The sequence below is a fragment of the Betta splendens genome, chromosome 4 (genome assembly GCF_900634795.4).
Source record: "Betta splendens chromosome 4, fBetSpl5.4, whole genome shotgun sequence".
NCBI lineage: Eukaryota > Metazoa > Chordata > Actinopteri > Anabantiformes > Osphronemidae > Betta > Betta splendens.
In genome coordinates this window covers 18,930,283-18,952,218 of record NC_040884.2, presented here as the reverse complement: position 1 = coordinate 18,952,218, position 21,936 = coordinate 18,930,283, and the positions used below count along the sequence as shown (strand labels likewise).

General features: G+C 43.8%; 2 protein-coding genes and 1 long non-coding RNA gene across 4 annotated transcripts in view; 1 reads left to right on the top strand and 2 right to left on the bottom strand.

Moving 5' to 3' along the window:
• Positions 1–14,984, top strand: part of LOC114853423 (uncharacterized) — a 34,186-nt gene extending 19,202 nt beyond the window's left edge. The window contains exon 7 of the long non-coding RNA XR_003785572.3: positions 8,288–14,984. This is a non-coding gene — a long non-coding RNA (uncharacterized LOC114853423). The remainder of the gene's footprint in view (positions 1–8,287) is intronic.
• en2a (engrailed homeobox 2a) lies at positions 1,418–4,316 on the bottom strand. The gene is made up of 2 exons (XM_029146767.3): positions 3,483–4,316; positions 1,418–1,847 (listed from the first exon to the last, which is right to left on the bottom strand). Exons 1-2 carry the CDS (start codon positions 3,967–3,969, stop codon positions 1,528–1,530), a joined length of 807 nt encoding a protein of 268 aa, XP_029002600.1. The 5' UTR covers positions 3,970–4,316; the 3' UTR covers positions 1,418–1,527.
• Positions 14,849–20,842, bottom strand: insig1 (insulin induced gene 1). Of its 2 annotated transcripts, XM_029148166.3 has the most exons (8): positions 20,683–20,842; positions 20,362–20,502; positions 20,138–20,247; positions 19,681–20,031; positions 18,800–18,924; positions 18,417–18,583; positions 18,117–18,216; positions 14,849–16,969 (listed from the first exon to the last, which is right to left on the bottom strand). In XM_029148166.3, the coding sequence occupies exons 2-8, from the start codon at positions 20,469–20,471 to the stop codon at positions 16,940–16,942; spliced, it is 993 nt and encodes a 330-aa protein (XP_029003999.1). In that variant the 5' UTR covers positions 20,472–20,502; positions 20,683–20,842; the 3' UTR covers positions 14,849–16,939. The 2 variants fall into 2 exon arrangements, with proteins under 2 accessions (XP_029003999.1, XP_029004001.1); XM_029148168.3 differs by lacking the exon at positions 20,683–20,842 and having other exon boundaries at positions 20,138–20,242; positions 20,362–20,501.
• Between the last annotated feature and the right edge of the window lie 1,094 nt (positions 20,843–21,936).

Below are 21,936 nucleotides of genomic sequence, written 5' to 3'. Positions count from 1 at the left end.
ACTTTTTGCAGATACACAACAAAAACACTTTGAAAGGCAAAAAAGTCCACAATTTGGTATGGATACAGTCTAAAACTTAGCTCAATCATACTTTCGTCGATAAAGACCAAAGTTTATAAACACAGTTATTTGCCCAAGTACAACAAATTGCAGCTGTCATGCAAAGGCCCCATAAACAAATTTTCATTCACAAAAAATATAAACAAAAGAAGTTATTGCAAGATAAACAAGCAGTGTAAACACCTCAGATATCTACTCTAAAGCAACACTGGTCATTGGATAGATTTTTTTTCTCAATATAATCTATATAAATACACATGAAGTCCTTTCAACAACGATAAGAGATTTCCAACATTTGTAATACAGTCACTGACGGATTTGCCTTCTTTTATGATATATGGATATGTAATAAAATGTATATAGTGAAAAATTTAACAAGAACATCCAATAACCTGCATTCATAGTCTATAGTCAGGAGTGCGCGAAATAGTTGTCATTGTCTTTATGCTACAAAGTTGTTTCTGATTTTACAGGCAGCATTATAGCCTTCGTTTAGCTACAAAATGATTTATATTGCTATTTAAAACTATAATAGCTGCACTGGTGCATTGGCAAAACGAATGGAATACGCGCGTCAATTCGTCTCAAAGGCTGTCAAACGTTCACATACGTAGAAAAAGGGCGTAACTCAGTTTTTTTTAGTTTTAAGTGGCGTGTTAGAAAAAATCACTACCTCTCTGTCACTTACAACAAGAAACGGTTCCTGTGAATTTCATTTTACAAAACGTATCAAAATCCATAGTCTGCCCAATTAGGTCTGCGACTAACTCTCAGAAAAAACGCGTCCCTCTGTCCATTTCACATCAAAACACAACTAAGGAAACCAACAAGCATAGAAATAAAACTGGTGTTAGCATTAATTTAAATTCACAGTAGCCTGGATGCAGCAGAAAAATATTCTTTGGACTTAAGTTTGTTCACTTCACTGACAGGTCGAAACGTCAAGTGCCAGCTAGTTAGGCTAAATGTAAAGTGATGACAATCATGGATAGCAGTAGGCCTATATAAAAACGAAGGTCGTGGGGGGCGACATACAATGAAAACATACCTTTTATACAACATTTTAATAGACGTGATATTGCAGAAATATGAAATATCTCTCTCATTTTTTTAAAACAATTTATGCTGGTATACTCTATACACTGGCCCTTTACTTGATGAAATTATTGCATTGTAGGCTTGATTTACCCTCCCATATAACGAAAAAAACCACTATAATACTCCTATAGGAACCTATAGGTATCATAAAATATTCCTGCAGGGACTCTTAGAAGTCCAGTGACCTTATTTGCACTATTTTCTGTAGGTCTATCTCGAGTGGGTTCAACGACGAGTGTATAGGACTAGTACTATGTGGTATTTTATCTGCTGTAAATATTCCTGTAGAGTTTCGCTGTGATAGCCATAATCATCTAGGATTACTATAGGTTCCTTTTCGTCAGGAGGCTGCTGTTACTTCTCTGGGAATCAATCGCTGTCTGATTTTTCGTCTTTCGACGTGACGGTGGCGTGATTGTACAGTCCCTGTGCCATCAGGTGCAAGGCTAGACTGTTTTTAGTGCCGCTGGCCTTCTTGATTTTGGCCCGCTTGTTCTGGAACCAGATCTTGATCTGGGACTCGTTCAGGCCCAGCTCCTGCGCCAGGTTCTGCCGTCTCTGCTCGGTCAGGTAACGATTTGTCTGAAACTCCGATTTTAGTCTTTGCAGCTGCTCTGCTGTGAAGGCCGTCCGTGGTCGCTTGTCCTCTTTGCTGGTCGTTTTCTTCTTTGGTTTGCGAGATCTTGGCCCTGTGGTGGAGAGGGAGTGGGGGGTGGAGGGGGTGGGAGCCACAGACACGCGTGTATAGTGAATAGACGGTAAAATGAACGTTCATGAAGTTTTCACAGTTTAATAACGTCTAAAGCTGCCAGTCAACGCTTGACGTGCTTTGCTCACCTTTTATCTACAACATGTGCAAGGAAACGTTCATGTCTAAACTTATTTATTCATCAAAGTAAACAATGTAAACAAGTGGCTCGATGGGCACATGTTGTTATCAGAAAGTGTCTCTTTAAAACGTTTGTTGCATGGTAGAAAAACCCAAATATAATAATCTGTTAAGAACGACGAGGATTATATGTAGAATATTGACACGTTCATTGAAGAAAACAACCCCCCCCCCCCCTCGCTCCAGCTCTTTCACACACGCAGGCTATGTGCCTTCACACACAGTGAGACTCTCTGTAGTATAAAATTATTAGGCAACAATGGAAAAACACCGGTGACACGACTCAGCCGCTGTTTTTGGCGATGTGGGCAAAAACCAAAAAATCTGGATAAATTTCAAGCAGCTACTTTGCATTTTTGCTTTTGTGGGTCACTTAAGAAGCTGCTCAGTGGGCAAACGTGTACAGAATTTGAGCAGCACACATTAATTTTCTATCTGGATAGAGGCCTATTTGTGCAGCGTTGGGTTCTTGGTGTTTGTGCCCCTTCTCCAAACAACACAACATTTTAAAAGCGATATAACAAAAGCTGTTTTCATGACGAATAGACGTGTGTGTGTGTGTGTGTGTGTTCTTCAAGCAGCCCATATGAAATGTGTGCAGCTCTACAACTCGTAGTAGTCTCCTACGCCACTCTATACAGTGTTACATAATGCATGAGAACAAGTTGTACTCTACTTTTGATGGACGCTATGAAAATACGCAAGATGTAAAAGTTCGTGCGCGCCGAGACTCCGGAACGTCTTTAGCCTCACACACAAATGGTGGAAATATCCGTGCGCCCCGCTCGCCATAGTGTGGGTCTGCACGGACCGTGGACGCGTCCGTGGCGAAAACGGATTTAATTCACCTCAATCACTGCTCGTCCAACGTCGAGCACGACTCAGACAAGCGCGTGAAAGAATATGTTGCAGACGTGCAGATTGTCTGGGAGACACGCAGCCTATCAGCGCGCGTATGTTTACTATATGTAGGAGCCCCGTATTATCATATTCATAACCCGGGGAAATTTGGAAGAAGGCTGCGCGAGCATTTTAGTGCAAAAATCCGTGCGTAAAGGTTAAAACGCCTGCTTTTGTGTTTTCATGTATTTCAGTGAGGAATTAAAATTGAATAGTTTGAGATTTATTGTTCAGAAATATTTCGTTTTGTCTTGTTTGCATTTTAAATAACAGGCCTGCTCTTCTCCAAGAGACTATATTTTATTGTTCTGCTTTGCGCAAGGATACGTTGTCCACGTAGCCCACTTTACCGCTGTTTTGCATTAAATACCCCACTCTTTGTATTTTCTCACATTTTGCGAACGTGCCGCCCTTTGCGCTGCACGCCGCGCTCTGCTCGGCAGAAGTCGGTCAAGGCATCCGGGGTCAGTGTTACGGGGTATTTCAGGTTACCGCAGCAGGGTAGTGTGTGAAAAGCATGCACGGTACCACCAACCTGAAGAAGGCCTGTCCGAGTATCTGGTGCAGTAGACCCAGGCTGGCCACAGCATGGGCTGAGACGTGGCCGGGTTTGAGCTGGCTTGGGAACTGTCTGAGTCTGAGCTTAGGCACTGGTCTCCGTTCTCCCCGCGGGGCTTCAGGGGCTCGTCGCTGGCTATAGCCTGCTTCTTGTTCCCGGTAACCGTGTGCGGGGTGGAGGTCCCCTCCGTCGGCACCGTGCTCCCCACCGGCTCGGTTTGCGGGGCTGCGGGGCTGTCGTGGCTCTCCTGCGAGGCCAGGCTGCCTTCATCGCGGTTCGCACCTGCGTCCTTTTTCCGCCCGAAATCCGGCCGCAGGATGTTGTCGATGAAGAAATTGGTGACCCGGTGAGGGATCTGCAGGTTTCCCGGCGCTTGTAACAGGGGAAGGATGGCTCTGTTTGATTCATCCACCGACTCCTGCCGCTCCACCACGTCTCTGTTGCCGTGATCATTTTCTTCCATACTGATTCACTTTCCCCGCTTTACTTTCTTTAACCCCTTTATTGCTCTCCGCTGTAGTCGAATTCGCAAGGAAGTTCGGGGAAATTAAATTGCAAAAAATTTACGAGCGCAAAATAAATAAAAAAAATAAAGTCAATGACTAGTGAATGCCTTGGACACCATACAAAGCCATGCGGTAGTGTCCTCCGAGAAAAGCATACTTTTTGACATATATTCCCTCAATAGCGGGTTACAACTGATATCTTAGACCTAGAGCATGTGCCATTTGCGCACCGTCCTAGCGTTATCCGTTTTCCGAGTGCTCAGTATTGCCTACACCTAAACTAAACTAAGGGTAAATAAAGAGGCTCCTAAACTGATGCTCTAATACTCTCACTCTGGAGTTTTGTTCTTATTTTCAATACGAGCCCCCCGAGTGACGTTTTCCCACCGTCCTCCCAGACACGTGCCTTGCACCAATCGGACGGCAGAAACCAGGCCACGTGACGCAGACTCCAAAGCAGCCCACAAACGCCCATCCTCGCCTTGGTAAAGGGAAAGAGTCCCGGACTAACGGAGAGGAAGCCTAATTTAAATCCTGTGCATGCCCTCAGATACTCCCAATAATCCATCTCTGTTTATGAACCTGTAACTTAATTTTTTGGAGGTTGAGTTTGCAAAAGAGAAACACGATGCACATCAGTTAGTTTGTGTTTAGAGACACAATAGGAGATTGGAGGATCGCCGGTCGGAGTGGGTTGTGGGGACCCCCGGGGTTCCTTGTTTGCAGGACAGGGAGGGATTCCCAGTATAAGGAGGAATAGTACGTTTTGTTGGCCTTATATTTAAATAAAACCTCCAGCCTATATTTAACACGTGCAACAATAAGTAATTGTTACTACTTTTACAAATTAAAATGAAATTTGCACTGGCGGAACCAAGGGACACAGACAGGTTTAAATGACCTCGTGTGGACGTGTTGGGCATCTGTGACATAAAACTAAAGCAACATGTGCTTCAGTGTGAACCGTTAGACTCCCACAAAACCACTAATATCTCAATATACATCAGCGCTAAGGGTTAACACGTCTAAGGTCAAATTGACACGTAACGTCTGTCCCGTGGAAGGTTAAATGCGCGGAGCAAAATTACTTTAAGCTCCGGTTTAAAGTGAATGTGGGCTGAGTGTATTTGTTGGGAATTAAATAGCGTGGAACAGCTGTATGATCTCAACCTATGGGGAGAACGTTTTCTTGGCTGCGACGTAAAATTTAACCATTCGTCGACTTGTCACGTCGCTTCCAGTCGGCTCATAATTGCCAACGCAATGTGTCAGGAAAGCGACAGCCAAACAATCTTTGCTGTGATTTCAAACGCGCGGGGACGCGTGTTGAGCATTTCTGCTGCCCATGTTCGCCTGTCGTGACGCTGCGGTCGAGCAACAACTGGGTCCGTATCCCTTTAAAAGAAATCAGTGATGCAAACAAACTGTTTTGTGCGCGGTGCTCGGGATACTGAGTCGCGCCAAAGACAAAACTTCGGGTAACTTTGCTGACCGGCGCTAAGTTTGCGTGTCTCCTCCCGTGGGGCTGCGGGGACGGCTCGCGCGCGTCTCCGCCGGCGTGTGAACCTGGGCTGCGCGTAAAGCGAAGGGGGCTTCGATGAGGACCGGAGGAGACACAAGACTGACTGAGTGACTGAGTGAGTGAGTGAGAGTCTTGGAACAATTCAGTTAGAAAGTCAGCTGCCTCCGCCGTATTATTACAAGCGCCCCTCGCATTTTGCTGCTTTTTTCTAGCCGTGGTTGAAGCTTAGACACATTTCTTAAATGAGTGTAAGACACATGCACGTTTGGTCCTGTTTTGATTGTGCATCGTACTAATATAATACAGATTTATGGGTGTTTGTTAAATGAAATGTGCACATGCTTGTACGCAGTTAGCGTCGTCGACAAAGGTTGGTTTATTGCGCCAAAGTGTTGTTTAAATGCATATTGGCGACACGTCAAAGCCTGTAATTTAAGATTTAGTGTAAGCCAGGGTTTGTCCTGCGGGAGAAACAGCATATCCATGACTTTTCACCTGTTAAATATGCTCTGTGCAAATTGCAAAGCAATTACGGCGAGGTGTCAATGCAGAAAGTATTTATTTGGAGTGATCTGGGCTTGCGTTCAAACGCGCCTGGACGGGTCATGTGCAAACGAATCGACAAAGTTCACCATCACGCGCTGTTACCGCACGTTTACGCACTGCTCTGGTGAACGTGTTTGTTGTTCTTTGATGAAGGGTGCGTTGTACAAAACACTCATCCTAAACCTACCTGACACCTTCTGCTCCTGTGTCCACGCGACAAAGGGCTCGTCCAACTTCGCCAGTCGGCGGCTGTGGCGAAAGTTGAGAGTGAAAGATGTAATTAGACAGGCCACTCTCATGCTGTGATTGTTTCTCACAAAGCGCAGATTAATGTTGAGCGCTAAATAAGCAGCAGACAATGGGGGCACAAACGGGCCGCTACCGCCTGGGCTTGGCCTCTAACCTCCCAGCAAAACAGGGACGTCTGGAGGAAATGACACCATTTCAGGCTCTGAATTATAATAAGAGGCTGCGTGCACGTTTTAACACGCCACGCAGTGTGTCAGCGAGCCCAGAAACCATGTATTTCCTGTAAAAGCTGACACGTGTGGCGTTTTTAACTTCTCTCCACTTAAAGTCCTACTTTGCAATAAAATGGGCGCGAGGAGGTTTGGAGAATAGATGATTTACTCAGACTGCGTCCACGTAAAGACGCCACATCACTTTACTGCAGCTTGAAAAAAGAAAAACCTTTGAGCCACAAAACTGCACCACGTGTCTGTTTTGCTGACACAATTTAATAATCCATTCGTTTGAGCTTTTGATTCTGTTTATCTGTCAAATAAGTTTGTTTTTCATATTTAGTGCAAAATGATGATTTTGAGTGATCTTGACCGACTTTGCTTCATTTAGTGAGACTTTCTGTGGTTTGATAAATGAGCGAAGCTTTTTGGGGTTTGTTTATTTGGTTTACTTGGTTTTGGTAATAAATAACAATATCCTCTGGAACATTTTGTCTTCTGTGGTTAAGGGTCTTTTCTTTATTTGTTATTGGTTTATTGCTGGTAACATTTTGTCATGAAGCCAGGCATAATATTTACTAACTACATAGATATAATATTCTTAAATCTGCCGTATTATTGTTTGTGGCTCTTTGTTGCCATGCTTGCTCTGGTTGAGGCTAGTCATCTGCTCTGCATTGGCTAGGTGCTTAAAACCGTGAAAATCCTCCAGATTTATTTTTTTAGACGTCGATTCTTCTGCAAAATCCCGAGGAAATTGAAAAAAGTGCATTGTTTTTTTAAAAAAGACATTGATGATGGCCTCTAGTGTGTTTCTTATTCTCTATTTAGGGCTACGCTGCACAGGCAGCTAATCGAAATATGATTTCAATATAATAATTTGTTTTTTTTTGCTTGTGACATTATCAGAAATCATCCAAATGACTGCGAACACTAGTGCGCGCGCCCATCAAACAGGCCTTGGTCGCTTGTCTAACAGGCGTGTGTGGTGTTTGATTAAATCACTTTAACACCTGCACGCGTGTTTACTTCTCCTACTGGCACAAATTGTGGTCCAATGTTGAAACAGACATGCAGTCAAATACAATATTTTTTTTTTGTCAAGCTATTTTCAGAAGCGAGCAGAACCGAGGCTTGGTCTGCCATCTTTTCACATGTTGAGCCTGGAAACATGGAAGCTGGTACGCGTCCTCAGATTCCTGCAGGTCCACATCAAATTCCCAGCGAATTGCGCCAAGTTTCGGGGAATCGCTGTTGCCATCACAATAATATGAAAATGAAAACGGGCAACGTTGGCCATTTTTATTTGTTTTGTGCGAGTCTCCGTAGAGAGTCCCGCATATGGTTAAAGCTTCCTTGTTATGAATATATTCAGTTCTTGTTCAGGGAAGCAGGAAATATTGATCATTGTACATGTCATGTCTTTCATTTTCTACAAAATAAGTGCAAACCTCGGGTTTCTTCTGTGGTTTCTTCAGTTTGTTGTGAAAAGCACTGGACCTCTCTTTGTTTGCAGCGAAGGGTTAATGTAAGCTGTTTTTAAATGAATTTAAAGCCGGTAGCTCAGTGTCGGTGTGTCTGACTTTGTTTCTATGCAGCCCATAAATCCAGACACTGCCTATTCCATATTCACTTACAGCTAACCTCACACCCCCACCCGTTCTGCCATCGCATGCATTGTGCGCATGTGCCCTGTCCTTGAGTTCCTATAACCTATTTTTTTTTGCGCTGTATTTTCCTTGGTAGGATTGTCTAACACGTCACCAGCGCTCGGTACTATGGAGTACTACAAAAGCTGACGCGCAGAAGGAGGATTTGTGAATGGACGCCGTGATGTGTGCCAGCTCACAGATCACAGGGCGGTGGGACCTCTGCAGATGCACCGTGAGCCTCCTTACACCCCACCCAACCCCGCACCCCTCCCTCTCCCGGTCACCATCCCTCCCTCCAGATGAATGGGGTCTCTAAGATATCAGCTCTGTCACCATGCAGGGGTCAGACCAAATCCTCCAGCTTCCTGTGCCTTTCAAAATCTGAAAGCCCGTCTCTCCTATTTGATGATCCTGTATGATTTTTTTTGTTGCGCCTTTGTGGACCGCGCTGTGTTTTTTTCACCCTGGGTCAGCCGAGAGCATGGCAGACGAATTAGAAAAGATTAGAAGCGGGACTAATTGCGTGTAGCCAACGCTGCAAGAAAGTCAGTCTAGAAATGCAAATAATCCAAAATAAATGTCCCCTATGTGAGGAGGGAGTCCACCTGTTTCTAATGACCCACTGTTTCCCAAGAATGTTGGGAAACAAGCGGACGCCAGAGCCGCGGCGGCGCAAGAATTGGACAAATGACAGACAAAGTCTGGACCGAAACGAATACAATTATTTTATTTTGCCCATTACATTAAAATATTTAGTGATCAAATCTGGGTGAATTAGCTCACAAAGATGATTTGACTCAAACTCTGCATATTCTTTCACAAACTCAAATTTGCGCAATACTTACAAGAAACCCCGTTTGCGCCGAATGCGTTTGTTTTTGCTCCTGTTGTGGCTACACTGTTACACAGGCTATAGCGCTGCGCGCCCCGCTTTTTATGCGTCATACATCTCACCATGATGTCTATATAATTTTCCCGCGGTGTGAACGTGTTTACAGAGGAATCCTCAGGAGTCGCCTCGCTGCGGACTTTGAGGCTGCCGAATCTTTTGGTTTCAACCCTTTATACGTATTAATAACTCTTAATCCGTCTGATCGGTCTGGCGTAGATAAGTCTCATTTGAATTGGGATTGTTCTTAAGGAGCGGCTCGTATTTCTTCACAGAAGTCTCTAACAGAGCTTAACACAAACAACTGCACCACCCTGAGCGCAATTAAGGCCTCGGTTAAATTGGATGAAGGCTAATTGAATGAAAGTGAGTTCCCATCAGAAAAGTCCTGAATGCTCCACTAATACGGGGAAAACGTTTACTGAATAGAGTCGTTTATTTTTCAAGTTAAATAAATGTTTCTTAAGATGACAAGTAACTAATAAGCTACCAAAACAATATCACGTTGCAACGTTTAGAGAGGAAAATTGTTTAAAAGTGAGTTAATTTAAGTTTAAGTTAACTTTAATTTAAGTAAAATTTTGAATAATCAGATTTAGTATTTTCTCTATCTTTATTTTTGTTCTTGCAAAACGTTCAGTGCATGAAAAATGTAGTTTTATTAATGAAACTAGTTTTAGTGTTTACGTCCTGAAAAACTTTTAGCATTTAACGAGCCTGTTCTGTTCACATTGTCAAATATGGAGCATTTGTGGCGGGTTCGCTCGTGCAGATTTGACTAAAAACGTAAATACCCAGAAATAAATGTACAAATAATTTTAGCGAACTAAAAAGTCAGAATGGACGCTATAAATATATAAGTATACTATACTTATATGTAATTCTACTATACTATATAAGTATAAAACTACATCTACTGGTACTTAGAAACTTTTCACTGAATTATTACTCATTCTGATACAAGTTGTTAAAGGAAAAGTTAAATTAAGGGAAGTAATTGTCCTGCACCTTCTGCTCAGGTTTTGTACAACCAAGTTTTTCTGCCCTATTTTTTTGTAAGATGACGCAGTTCGCTCAGAAAAGCTGATGTAGTTGTACTGACGCAGGCAAATAAATGGCGTTTAACTCAACTGGTGTCAGGCTGCTGTAGTTTTCCGGCTCGACTTTTCACGTGTGCCGACGTCTTACTTGTGACAGCAAAAACGAACTACACGTGGTGGCTATTTCCGTAAGGTTAATGGGTTTACATTCTCAGTCATACAGAACAAATAGGCTGCCAGGCCGACACGGGAGGGAGCTGGGGGGTCCGGAGGGAAGAGCGGGGGCCGTGTATGAATGCAAGCACCGCTAAACAAGGAGCTCAAAGAAAAGCCAAGTGGAAGGTAAAATGCACCAGCAGCAGCAGCAGCAGCGGTGCTCCTCATATGCAGTGACCCATGATCAATGAGCCCAGCTCTGCGTTCGGTCCTCCACGGGAACCCACAAGATGCTTCACAGGTTTCGGATCGCCCTCGTGCCTGGTGCACCTGTCTGGTTTTTACAAGCAGGGAGGAACAAGTGGGAGAGAGAGGGAGAGACAGCTGGAGAGCACGTGATGCAGAATAAAGTCATACTCGTGCTCGGAGCAATGGCGAACAACAACTAATTCTAGAAGTGGGGGGAGTGAGTTTAAGGAACCCATTGAACGTTGTGCGTCAAAGCGAGGGCTCGCGTCATTTGGAGTAAGCCCCCACCGTCTCTCTCCATTTTACGCGTTCACATCTTCGCTGCGTCTAAAAGCGAGAAACAATTTCTGTTATGTCTGTGGGTCCAGCTTGCAACTTTAATTATAGTGGAGGGAGGTCGGTCATAAGCGGCCACTCGACCCCTCTCCCTGTGTGGCATCGCGCCCTGTGCCGTTCAGCCAAAATAGTGCCGGACTCCCCTGAAAGCGCCATGTGCGACGTGGTCCCTTTCACCCCCGCGTGCACCTGAGTTGTTTTTACCCCCCAGCCGCAGATATGTTGTGAATTTGTCACTTATCGGGGGCGCGCTGTCAAAGGCCAGTGCAGGAGCAATAACTTTCCCAGATGGTTCTAGCCTGCCAACGTTGTGCGCCTCTCAGCAGCGAGATGAATAGGCTGCATCCCAGAAATGTCTCGTACGCCTACTAATGAAGACTAATTAAAACATAACAAACATGGACTTTTAGTGCATCCTAAGTAGGGCTGCGAGCGTAATTCGGATTATGCAGCTCAAGTCCTTATGCTTATAGATGTGTTTATTTACACGGCAAAGGATTTGCGTGATTTGATGTCTGTGGAGCCTCACAACAGGTGTCCAGAGGTGCTCAGCATGGAAACGTGGAGTTACAGTGGACAGAATTATATAGTAGACATTTCATTCAAACACTTATACCACCTTGTCTACAGATTCAAATCAGTGAGGCTGCATGTTGAGCTATATAAAACTAGGAACCCAGAGCAGATATCGGTGTAAATTCTTGGCCGCTCCCTTTATTGTGAGTTGTTCATAAGATGCCGACTTTTTGTCGTCTGCCTCAGAGGAGGGATCATGAAATGGAAATGCATGCACCTTGATTTATTCCATTAGCTTTATTCAGTTGTTGTTATTATTACCCCGGTTGATTTCAGAGTCTGATCGGGCCTGCGAGATGCACTGGGTGTGTTTAATTTACACTGGGAAGGATTTGTTTGGATGGCATGCATAATGTGCCATCACCTGAGGTTTAGCTGTCATTTTATTATTGTCCTGTGGAGGAAGAAGAGTCAACAGGAACGGCACACAAGGCTGAGCATGCTGACTGAAGTGATGAACCCCACTGAGCCGTGGACTGGTGTTTACACTGTTTAGAATGATTATGTCTCTTTAGTGCATTCATTGTTTTTCTTTCATTTCCTTGATTGTCCTGCGATTTCTCAGCGCTCCGGAGGACTGGCCCCCAAAAAAGCCACTTAAATGCACGGATAAAGGAAAAGTGTGAGTGGATCATTTTCAGACGGGGACACAAAAAGGCGGCAGACGGCGGCGTGAGACTGCCATTTGAATGGGATCTGAGAAGTAATTTGAGCTAAAATGGAGTCCACTTCTGAGCCACTCACTCAGGCCCCCATGGCATCCACTGTAATTCATTATTCCTGGCCGGCACAAAGAGAGGCAATGAGGGAAAGCAGAGGACAGGAGTGGACCCAGCTCTGGTGTAATGAAGACTCAGTAGACCTAAACGACTTCCACACACACACACACACACACACACACACACACACACACACACACACACACACACACACTCGCTCACTATCTTTCATTATATATCAGGACATTAATGCCACTGAAGACCTTTTGGCAGAGAAGAAGAGGGTGCAGTGATTTTCTCCGCACTCCAGTCCATTTCATTGACCTTTTCTATCATGCATGTGACTCTCGGCTCACTGAGATAAATATTCCACGAATAATATTCCTTGCCTCTGTTTAATAAATCACCCCCGGATCTGCATTTATATCTGCATCAGTAGTTTTGAGAAGCTGTAGGAACATCTGTAGTTTTAAACACCCACTCTCCACGTTTGCATAGCTGTGTGTGTTTCCGATCAGTAGAGCTCCTGTCTGTGCTTTGTCTTTGGCGATTTCTTAGGTATTATATTATATACCTTCGTGAGGTAGTTAAATAAATAGGTTAAACCTTTTTGCAGTGTAGGATCAGGAAGGATGCTGCTGTTCCGCGTCTCGCCAGTAGGGGTCCACATGTGGTCATGGTAATAACGTCCACACTACTCAGAAGATAAATACTGTCATCTGGTGGTAACAAAAGCCATCACTACTAAGTAGACAGGGTGGTGATCTCATCGTCACCTGCATGACTTCCTCCTGCAGAATAAGCGCTTGATGATGTCTCCTCGCTCATCTGTTCGTCCTCATGTTCCTCCGCCGCCTTAATCCACGTTTTACTTTTCAACATGGGTTTAGCAACGGAGTATGAGCATTTATCAAAGCAGTTGTCAGGATGTCTGTGTAACAGCACCGGTGTGTGTTACAGGCAGAGTAAAGTGACAGGAGCTTCCTCAGAGAAGCTTCTTTTTCCTCCACAGACTCATGTTCAGATACAGACCGACTATGGACAGGCCTGAGTACACTAAGGTGGCTCAGTGGCTCCCAATTTAAGGGTCTGATTTACATGTTGAATCAGAATAATTACAGATGATGAATGGGGAATGATGACAGGAGAAATGCACATTAAACATGTGCTCGTACAGAATATTAGATATATTTCAGTTGTTTTGGTCTCAAACTGTTGTTTAAATGAAATAAGACGGTCAGAGGTTAAACGTGTCTTGTTGTGGAATCTAATAACATGGTGCCTTGCAGAAAATCCAAAATAAACAAGCAACATCAGATTAATCATTTACAATGTGGGTATTTTGTAAGCTTAACATTTAATGGGCAGTATCCAAGTCGGAAAGGTCAAATGAATGCAGTGCAGCCAAACAAACACCCTGTGAGTACACATACCTACGACCAGTACCACAGAAACTGGCACATCTTTTATTGTATTACACTATTTTATCATCATATTATAGGATAACAGTTTGAAGAGCTAACATAAAATGTGCCTGTTTGACTGCAGAGCTGAGGTATTCTCACATTACTGCCTTCATGTTTACTGGCAGTTGACACACTGCATCAAATTAGAGGCCTAGTTTCAGAAATTCTAAAGTCACAAAGGTGCTGCGAGGAGATGAAATTGAACCGTCTAGCAGGCCAGCATATAGGAGGTGCAAATCAATACATCAGGCTGTCTTCTTGCCTTGAAGGGAGGACACAGAGTGGGAGGAAGTGGAAGGGGGGGGGTCTTTTGGCAATAAGAATGTGCTTTAATGGAGTCTTTCAGTTTACTGTGGCTGGAAATGAAAGGAAGTTGAAGCACAGCCAATTATCCTGCCCAAGAAGAGAAGGCTGAAAAAGGAGGGATGTGGCGTGTGGCACTGGGTCATTGACCTGTCAAACAGATATTTACACGGATAGACACATAGATAGCAACAATATATACTCATATGTGTATATGGACAGCTAGAAACGGAGCAGATGCAGAGCAAGCGTCCCAGAATGAGGGTCTGATTTAGAATAGCCCACAGATATTGGCCCCACTCCCAGAAATTTCCCCCCAGTGCAAAAGGTTAACTGTCAGTCCCCCGCTAGGTATAAATAGAAGTCTGCCCTCCAGAAAGGCATGTTCAGAGAGGGGGTCGACAGAGGAGGGAACTGGGCCAGTTCCTCCTGATCCCTGCGGCACAGCAGCGGGGGCAGTTTGGAGGATTTTTGTCGGGAGGGACGGGTGGGATGGGGTGGGGTCTTCTGGAGGAGGGCGAGAGAGGGAAGATGCAGCCAAAGACATTCTAATGGCTCCGGAGACTGACAGAGCGCCCAGACAAAAGGGTGCCCTCATCTATTCAACTTGACCGTGACAGCAGACACAACAAATGCCATCATGGGCACCCCAGAAGGCTCCGGTCTGATCGAGGTGCCGCTGCCATTGTTTGGTGGCTGAAATGCTGCTACCATCAGTAATCGGCTGCAAAACGTGTGACTGGATAAGTTAATGTTGTTTGTTGTTCAGGTTTATATCACTGGTAGCGAAACCTTCCTTTAATTTCCTACCAGTGAGAAAGGCGCTATCACTTTTCCAGAACTATACATATAATTCATGCTTTACCAAACCAGTGTAAAAGCTCTTGAGCCAGACAACAACATGAACAAAGATTACGCAGATTTATTTATCACGTAGTTTTATTTTTCACTTGGATCCAAGGTAGCAAAAAAAGAGATACACAGCTAAAATATCAGAGAAACAAAACTATAACACGTCAAAAAAAAAAAAAGGTGCGTCACCGTCTCAAAAAATAAAGCTTCCTCTTCAGCATAGCACACCTGAATGAAGGCAGATTCAACCTGAAGTCCTCTGCCACTAAAAAGTATTTAAAAAAATAAATTGTGGTTCTTAGACGATGCTACTAAATGAGATTCTTACAACAGTTTGACGCATTTCTTCATGTTGTCTCTCGGGTGAGAGTAACTGGTTTTGACTCTAAAAGGCATGAAGTCCCACAGAATTTGTGTTCACAACAAAATGTTATTGCTTTTTTGTGAAGGAGCCACACTGCATATACTTAGAAGTTATACTAATATGAAGCTGTCAGAAATTATAATAAATAAGCAAGAAAAATCGGCTCATGTATGTTTTGTGATTGCACTTAATCCTCTAGACCCCCGAACACTAACTAACTTACAGTAGGTCTCGTAAAGTAATACCTGCATGATTACATAGGCAAGCCATTATACATACGAGCAGTAATGTCATTATGTTTGTACAAATGATAAAACTAAACTGTTATAGTGACAAATGCACTACATTCTATAATACACAGGCAATCACAGATTGCAAATTTGACACAATAATGTCCTGCTGTCTCCTTCAAAGAGTGCACGTTCCCAAACCAGTATCGCTCAATTAATGATACAGTTCAGACTGGAAAATGCTTGTGGTAACACCATTAAAACATTGGTCTTACTGGGAATCATAGGGCCATTATGCAAGAGATTTAAAACCTGGTTAAAAAGGTAAAAATGCACTGGAAAGTGCTTCAAACTGGTATAACAGCAAACGTTTCTTATCCTCCTGGTACATTCTTTGAAAACATCGTGGCTTCTCCTCATATTTGACTCCACAGTCATGCTTTTAAATTTGTTGTGAGTTTTAGTTTGACTAAACATCTTAAACTCTCTAGAAACAGACTAATACTGTCTCATCCCGCCGTTTTGAGGAGATTCCTTTAAAGTAATCTGTGATCTTGTACTGACAGCTGCTGAATCAATAACTTTCATCAAGGAACCAAAATGATCTGCATTTTCAACTTCAAACAGTTTAACACTTATATCTCACTTCATTATATATGAAAGAGAATCTCTGTCAGTACAAACTGGCAGTAAACTAATTGGCACTTCAATTTAAACTGTCTTCATTCCATCTACAATCCTCCTGAGCTGGGTCCCGTTTTAAAGTCATCAAAGGTAGAGCTCACCATTTTGAGAAATTATGTCCTTTCAAGTAAGCTGATTGGAAAACACTGAATAGGAGACTAGTGCCCGCTGCTAATTAACTTAGCTATTTAGGTTTGAGTTGATCAAACATGATTCATTAAGTTTAATAGTGTGGCACTGCAGTGCCTGTGCTAAGCTAACTTTAGCTACGTACCTGACTTTCAACACGGGAGGAATCATTCATAATCAAACATACAGTACTTGTGATTTAAGGGCATTTAAGTCCACTAAATAAACAATTTGGTTTGCCTGGGAACAACATACTACATCTCCCATAAGCCTCAGCGGTGGGTGCAATTTTTTACTTCTCTGCAAGACAGATTTGTTTGCCCGCTCAAGTGACACTTCCCTTTTTATGATCATATTATACAGTATTTCTGCTAAAAAGAACTAAAACAGACACGGTAGCGCCTCCCTCGCTTCTAACATCAGCGCACATCCAAAACACACACGCTTCCACTCCTTATACTGCGAGAAGATGCATACCTCCAGCATAAAAAAAGGTTCACCTCGAAATACCAACGGAGACGGCAAACGCAGTCCTCACGGCTAGTGTGAAGGACGCGTTGATGCTAAAGGAGCACAGTAGGTGCAGGACATGGCACGTAAGATGATGGGCTTTACCGATCCAGTTCAAGGTGTGATGGGAACAGGGGATGGAGTCACATCAAGTCCTTTTATTCTCCTGTTCTTCTGGCCATTCTTCGCATTACTGGTTTTTACAGCGTCTGTGGTTCACCTGGATTTCTGCGACTTCACTGTTCAGTCCATGTGGGGCTTCTCCACGCCGCCCTGCAGGGACACAGAGGAGTCGTGGGTTAGCAACATGGTGAAGTTAGGTTCAAAATCACTGTGTAACTCCAAATCACAAAGCTTGTATTCTTTGAATCTGTGTTTTTCCTGGCACCAAACAGATTGATACACTACAATTAAAATTAAACCCTGAATTAAAATTGAATTTTACCAAAAGACCTATTTAGAGGAAAGAAATGGAGCCAATGCTTGCGAAAGGGAGGAAAAGCAGAGAACAAAACCACGAGTGCAGACTTGTGCCAGCATTCCTCAGGCCTCGTCACAAACAAAAACAACAAGTAGCAAATGACCCTCTGGTCAGCCGAGTCCTGACTGGCTCTGTGTGTCGCCACGACTGTGAAAAACAACAGCCCTTAATCTGCTTTCACGCTTTCACTGAGTCAAACTGGGGGAGTGACGGGACTCTTACTTTACACTGAGAATGAGGTGAGGCTTCTGGGCAGAGGCTTAATGAAGACATCAACGCTGGCTTGATGGGATAATTATGAGGGAAGGTGGGATTTCAAATCTTTTTCTACAACTTTAACCCATTAGGCAAAGCTTAACTGCTGTTGTTCAGCAACATCATCAAAACTATAAAGCAATGCGATGCAGAGTCTTTAAGTTTTTGGTTTCATTTCTGCTCACAGTGAACAGTAGTTACAGGTTTAGTTTTTGAGCATTAAAACTAAAACTAATGTGGAGGGATTGTTTCACAAAACCCACACTAAAACCTTTCAAAATCCTAAATCACAGATGTTAACCCCTAACTATATTATTAGTTCTAGGAAATCTTTAAAAGATCACGAGTTAGATCATGTGTATCATGTGAATGTCAGACTTTCTGATAGAACGGGTTTGGTAGCTGGAGAGTTAAACAAACAAGTTGAACCCAAAGCTGCCATGAGGAACTTGTGAACCTTGTGGGAGAAGAATTTTGACCCACATATATTTAATTAACAAACATTTTAGGACTTTTTTTTCCTCAGCACAATGAAGGATTTATTTCAAAATTAATTAATCTCTACAATATATATATATATATGTCTGAATGCTTCATGTTGAGATGACATATTCCTTTAGGGCACGCTAATGCAAATATTGTTCCACATGCATTTATATCCAAAATAAATATATCAAACTTTACCATGGCAAGTTGGCGTCCTATGTTTCCCACCGTAACACCACCTGAGAAGAATATACATGGGAGCCAGGAGCGTACATACAAGAAGTCTGGGGATGTGTACCTGAAAGAGTAAACAGACAAACAAATATCTCGTTAAATATCATTCTTTATAATGGCCTAATGATGCCTGACCTTTGACACCTCTGAAGAGGGTGAAAATGAATTATAGGTCTGTACAACATTAGATCATCTAGTGTACTCACACCAGGGTGTGTTAAGCAACTTAGTAAAAATCATGATCACCATCATTTCACCACTTACTGGTAGACTCCATTGTAGACCAGCAGCTGTGTGATGACGGTAGCTAGGAAGGCCGTGGTGATACCCAGTCCAAAGCCACTCCTGGACCGGTCGAATGTCCACCACAGGCCCAAGGACAAGGCTGCCAGCGTCAGCGAGAGCTGCACATTGTTGTCAAAGTCTAGTTTCTGTGTTTGCAGACGTTAAGGAGAAAGTTAAACAGTATAATCTCAGGATCGGATTAGTCCTCAGTCAAATATTTGTACAACCTGCTAGCAGCAAATTTCGTCACATATTCTGGATAGAGAGTAAAGCAGGACATCCTTGGCTTAGATACCGGCCCAACCAGCAGTGGACAGGCCCATATATATCACTTGTTACTATATAGGTTATGTGAAGGATACGACGCTGGCGTGGTTGATTCCCACGAACACTGCGATGCACCTCATGACGCTGGCCCACTCCCGCTTGAACTTGTGCGGTTCTCCCAGGTGGCTGTCGAGGCAGGGATACAGCAGTCCGACAACAGCTGGGGGAACAAACACGGATGTCACAAGAGAAGCAGGAATGCTGCTGTGTGGGATTATTTGAGTTTAGTTTATAAACAATTTATATGACAACTGTACACATCATGTAGCCCTACAGTGAGAATAAAGCAGTCTCATTAATTTGTTATGCTCATCTGACTCTGACTTCATTCTTTCAATTCATTTATAAAGCCGTTTGTCTACTACGTGCACATAAAAGGAGGAGTCGAGCGTAGATCCTGTGATTTTGGTCGTCCCCCGCTTCCTGGTTCCTGCTCTTAAAGGCACCTCCCCCTCGGCTCACCAGTTATGACGCCGGCCAATCGGCGCGCAGCTCGCCTCGTGTCCCCCTGTTGCGACCAATCGGAGCGCGAGACTCTCTACCATCTGTACACAGTCATTTTTGCTAAGCGGACTACTAAACAAAACCATCATGACTAGGGCAGGCCTAGGGGGAAACGCTTACATAATACAAACAAAAACAAAGCCCAATGATGATTCATTACCGTCTGATCACAGACTAGCTCATAAACCCGACTGTTACAGGAAAGGGCTGTTTTTCTGCTTGGAATGGTGTTAAATTACATCAATTCACTACTTAACAGTGCTTTGGTTGTAAATAACTAAACACTGAGGGTATTTCTAAATCACAGATTTATTTCTCCCACCCCCTTTATTACACTCCTTTGTCCCAAACTTAGCCACAGACTCAAACTGGTATTTCTACCACACCAATGAACATGTTGATGCCCACTCACCTGCCCCTGTGCCACAGCAAGGTGGGATCCACCACGCGGAGGAGAACATCGTTGTCATCACCTCCTCGGGAAACAGGGTGACGTTTCTCTGTATCTGCAGCAAGTTGAGCACCAGGGCGAGGAAGACCCCCACCGTGAAGAGGACGAGCCCCCGGCGGATGAGGTTGGCCGTCCAGACGTCGTGCAGGGAGCCGTAGGCATTTCTGAGCACCGACGTGATGATGGACATCATTTCTTCTGCTTTAGATGCCAACCAGTTTGCGCCAGATGACGAGTGTTTCGTTTCACCGCTCGATGCACAGGAGCAGCTCCAGCAGTGGTCCTCCAGTCTGGGCATTTGGCACTTTAGGACTGCAGAAACAAAACGTGCATAGATTTAGGTCACATTGTTTTATATAAAGAACCAAACGAGTTTCTCAGCTCCTGCTAAAGTTAGACTGCAGCGATCTCGTCTTACTTTGATTTCCAGGCGTCTTCTTCAGTGTCTTTTCCAATGAGAAGCCTCCTCTTTCGCTCATTCGCGCCTCGGCGAAACGATTCAGCCAAGATCCCCCTCCTTTTCCTGTGCTTCACAACAACGACCGCAATCACATCCTTTGTTCACGTCATTACCAGCAGACGCGCACACGCAGAGGGGAAAAAGACACAGCGCTGCTCCATTCCAGAGCACCGATCTCATACCAGGCGCGAGCGCTTCCTCCGCAGACAACAATCACAGCTGTGTCGGGTGAGCCGCGGCAGCCAATCACAGCGCGGCGACTGATATGACGTGACGCCACCCCACCGACCATCCGGTGCGGGAGACACGCGCAGAGCGGGAGGCTGCGGAGCAGAAGCGAAAGTGGAAACAGGGCCGCTTTAAATGCAATCACATCACATGCAATGTGGAGATCTGAAAAAATAGCTTTAAAAAGTCATTATTAATCAGAAGTTAGATCCATAGAGGAAATGTGTGTTCATTATAAAAACATAGCTTGTTCTCTAAAAGTAATGCGTGTTTACCAGCTGATATCTCAATTCCCTCAGTCTTTCTTGAGAAATCTTTTAACGTCTCTTTCCTCTTCAGCGACTTAAGCTCCACTGTCATACACAGACCTCATATATATATATACATGCATCTTTAGGAAAGTGGGTTACTGGCACACCTTCTTTTCCCAGAGTTGGTGAAGAGAAGCTGCACTGTTGTTCGGGCTCAAGGAGGTGTGGCGTCCTGGGGGTGTGCAGGATCGCTGTTGACAGGCTGGGCTCCCGCACGTCAGTGGATGGGAAAAAGGTTCAGTGCCCTTATGTAATCTTTCAAGGACTGGGCCACAACATGCAAACATGTTTTCGCTCCAGCCTGTGTAAACTACCCTGGTGAAGCCTACATGTACAGAGAGCAGTGATAACAAGCCTCCGCCCAGTGCATACGTGCAGCAGAGAACACGCCGGCTCTGCCTGTGCCTGAGGGCGTGCATATAGGGAATATAGGGTCAATCTGCAAATCAAGTGCACCTGCACGGCTGTAATGCATGAGAGGACATGCACTGTAACGCAGTTCTTCTCAAGGAATAGCAAAACATACTGTAGGTCACTTTAGCCATAGGCCCTTGCAGAAAGTAATTTACTGTGTAAATTATAATTTTCTTGCAAACCAGCTCATACAGCTTAGCGGTGCTTCATAACCTGCAGCAAATGTGATGATAAAAAGCAGTGCATCGGTGAGATAATATTTATTTTCAATTAAGGTTAATAAAAATAATTTTTAATGCATTTTACTATGCCTCTCATGTCTCAGTGTGTCATTGTTGTTGCAATTATGCATTACTAAAATGCAGAACAGAAGACAAATTCAGCATCATACGAGTATGTAGGAGGATGGGATGTGGAAACTGCTTCCTGGTTGCCACCCTGTGTTCCGCTTCAAAGCTTTAACCCGGCCTTTAAATTTTATAGTTGTTGTTTTATGCCTTCATTTGGAGAAAAATGATACCCAAAATACTTATACAGACATTTATTATTTTAGGAAGATCATTAAAAATAGTTTTGTTAATCCCAAAGCAAACTTTTCACAGGAAACGTCTTCTCTGCTCAGCGGGTAGAACTTTCCCAAGGTCCAGGAGCTACCTGGGTCGGCCCTGCAGGACTAACCATCTGGGTTGTTTTGTTTCACTTGTTTACAATGAAAATGTGGAGCAACCTGCCCTTCAGGAGTAGTGAACCTGAAGTGTGTACAATGGTGTAAAAAGCAACTGATTATCATACTTATGATAGGTC

What these genes read in the sequence shown, in the direction of transcription:
- en2a (XM_029146767.3), bottom strand. Translation starts at nt 3,969, where the DNA reads ATGGAAGAAAATGATCACGGCAACAGAGACGTGGTGGAGCGGCAGGAG. An exon ending in CTCGGACAGGCCTTCTTCAG is followed by an intron (nt 1,848 to 3,482) that starts GTTGGTGGTACC and finishes TCTCCACCACAG; the next exon opens with GGCCAAGATCTCGCAAACCA.
- insig1 (XM_029148166.3), bottom strand. Translation starts at nt 20,471, where the DNA reads ATGGTCGGTGGGGTGGCGTCACGTCATATCAGTCGCCGCGCTGTGATT. An exon ending in GAAGACGCCTGGAAATCAAA is followed by an intron (nt 20,032 to 20,137) that starts GTAAGACGAGAT and finishes TTGTTTCTGCAG; the next exon opens with TCCTAAAGTGCCAAATGCCC. An exon ending in TAGGACGCCAACTTGCCATG is followed by an intron (nt 16,970 to 18,116) that starts GTAAAGTTTGAT and finishes GTGTCCCTGCAG; the next exon opens with GGCGGCGTGGAGAAGCCCCA.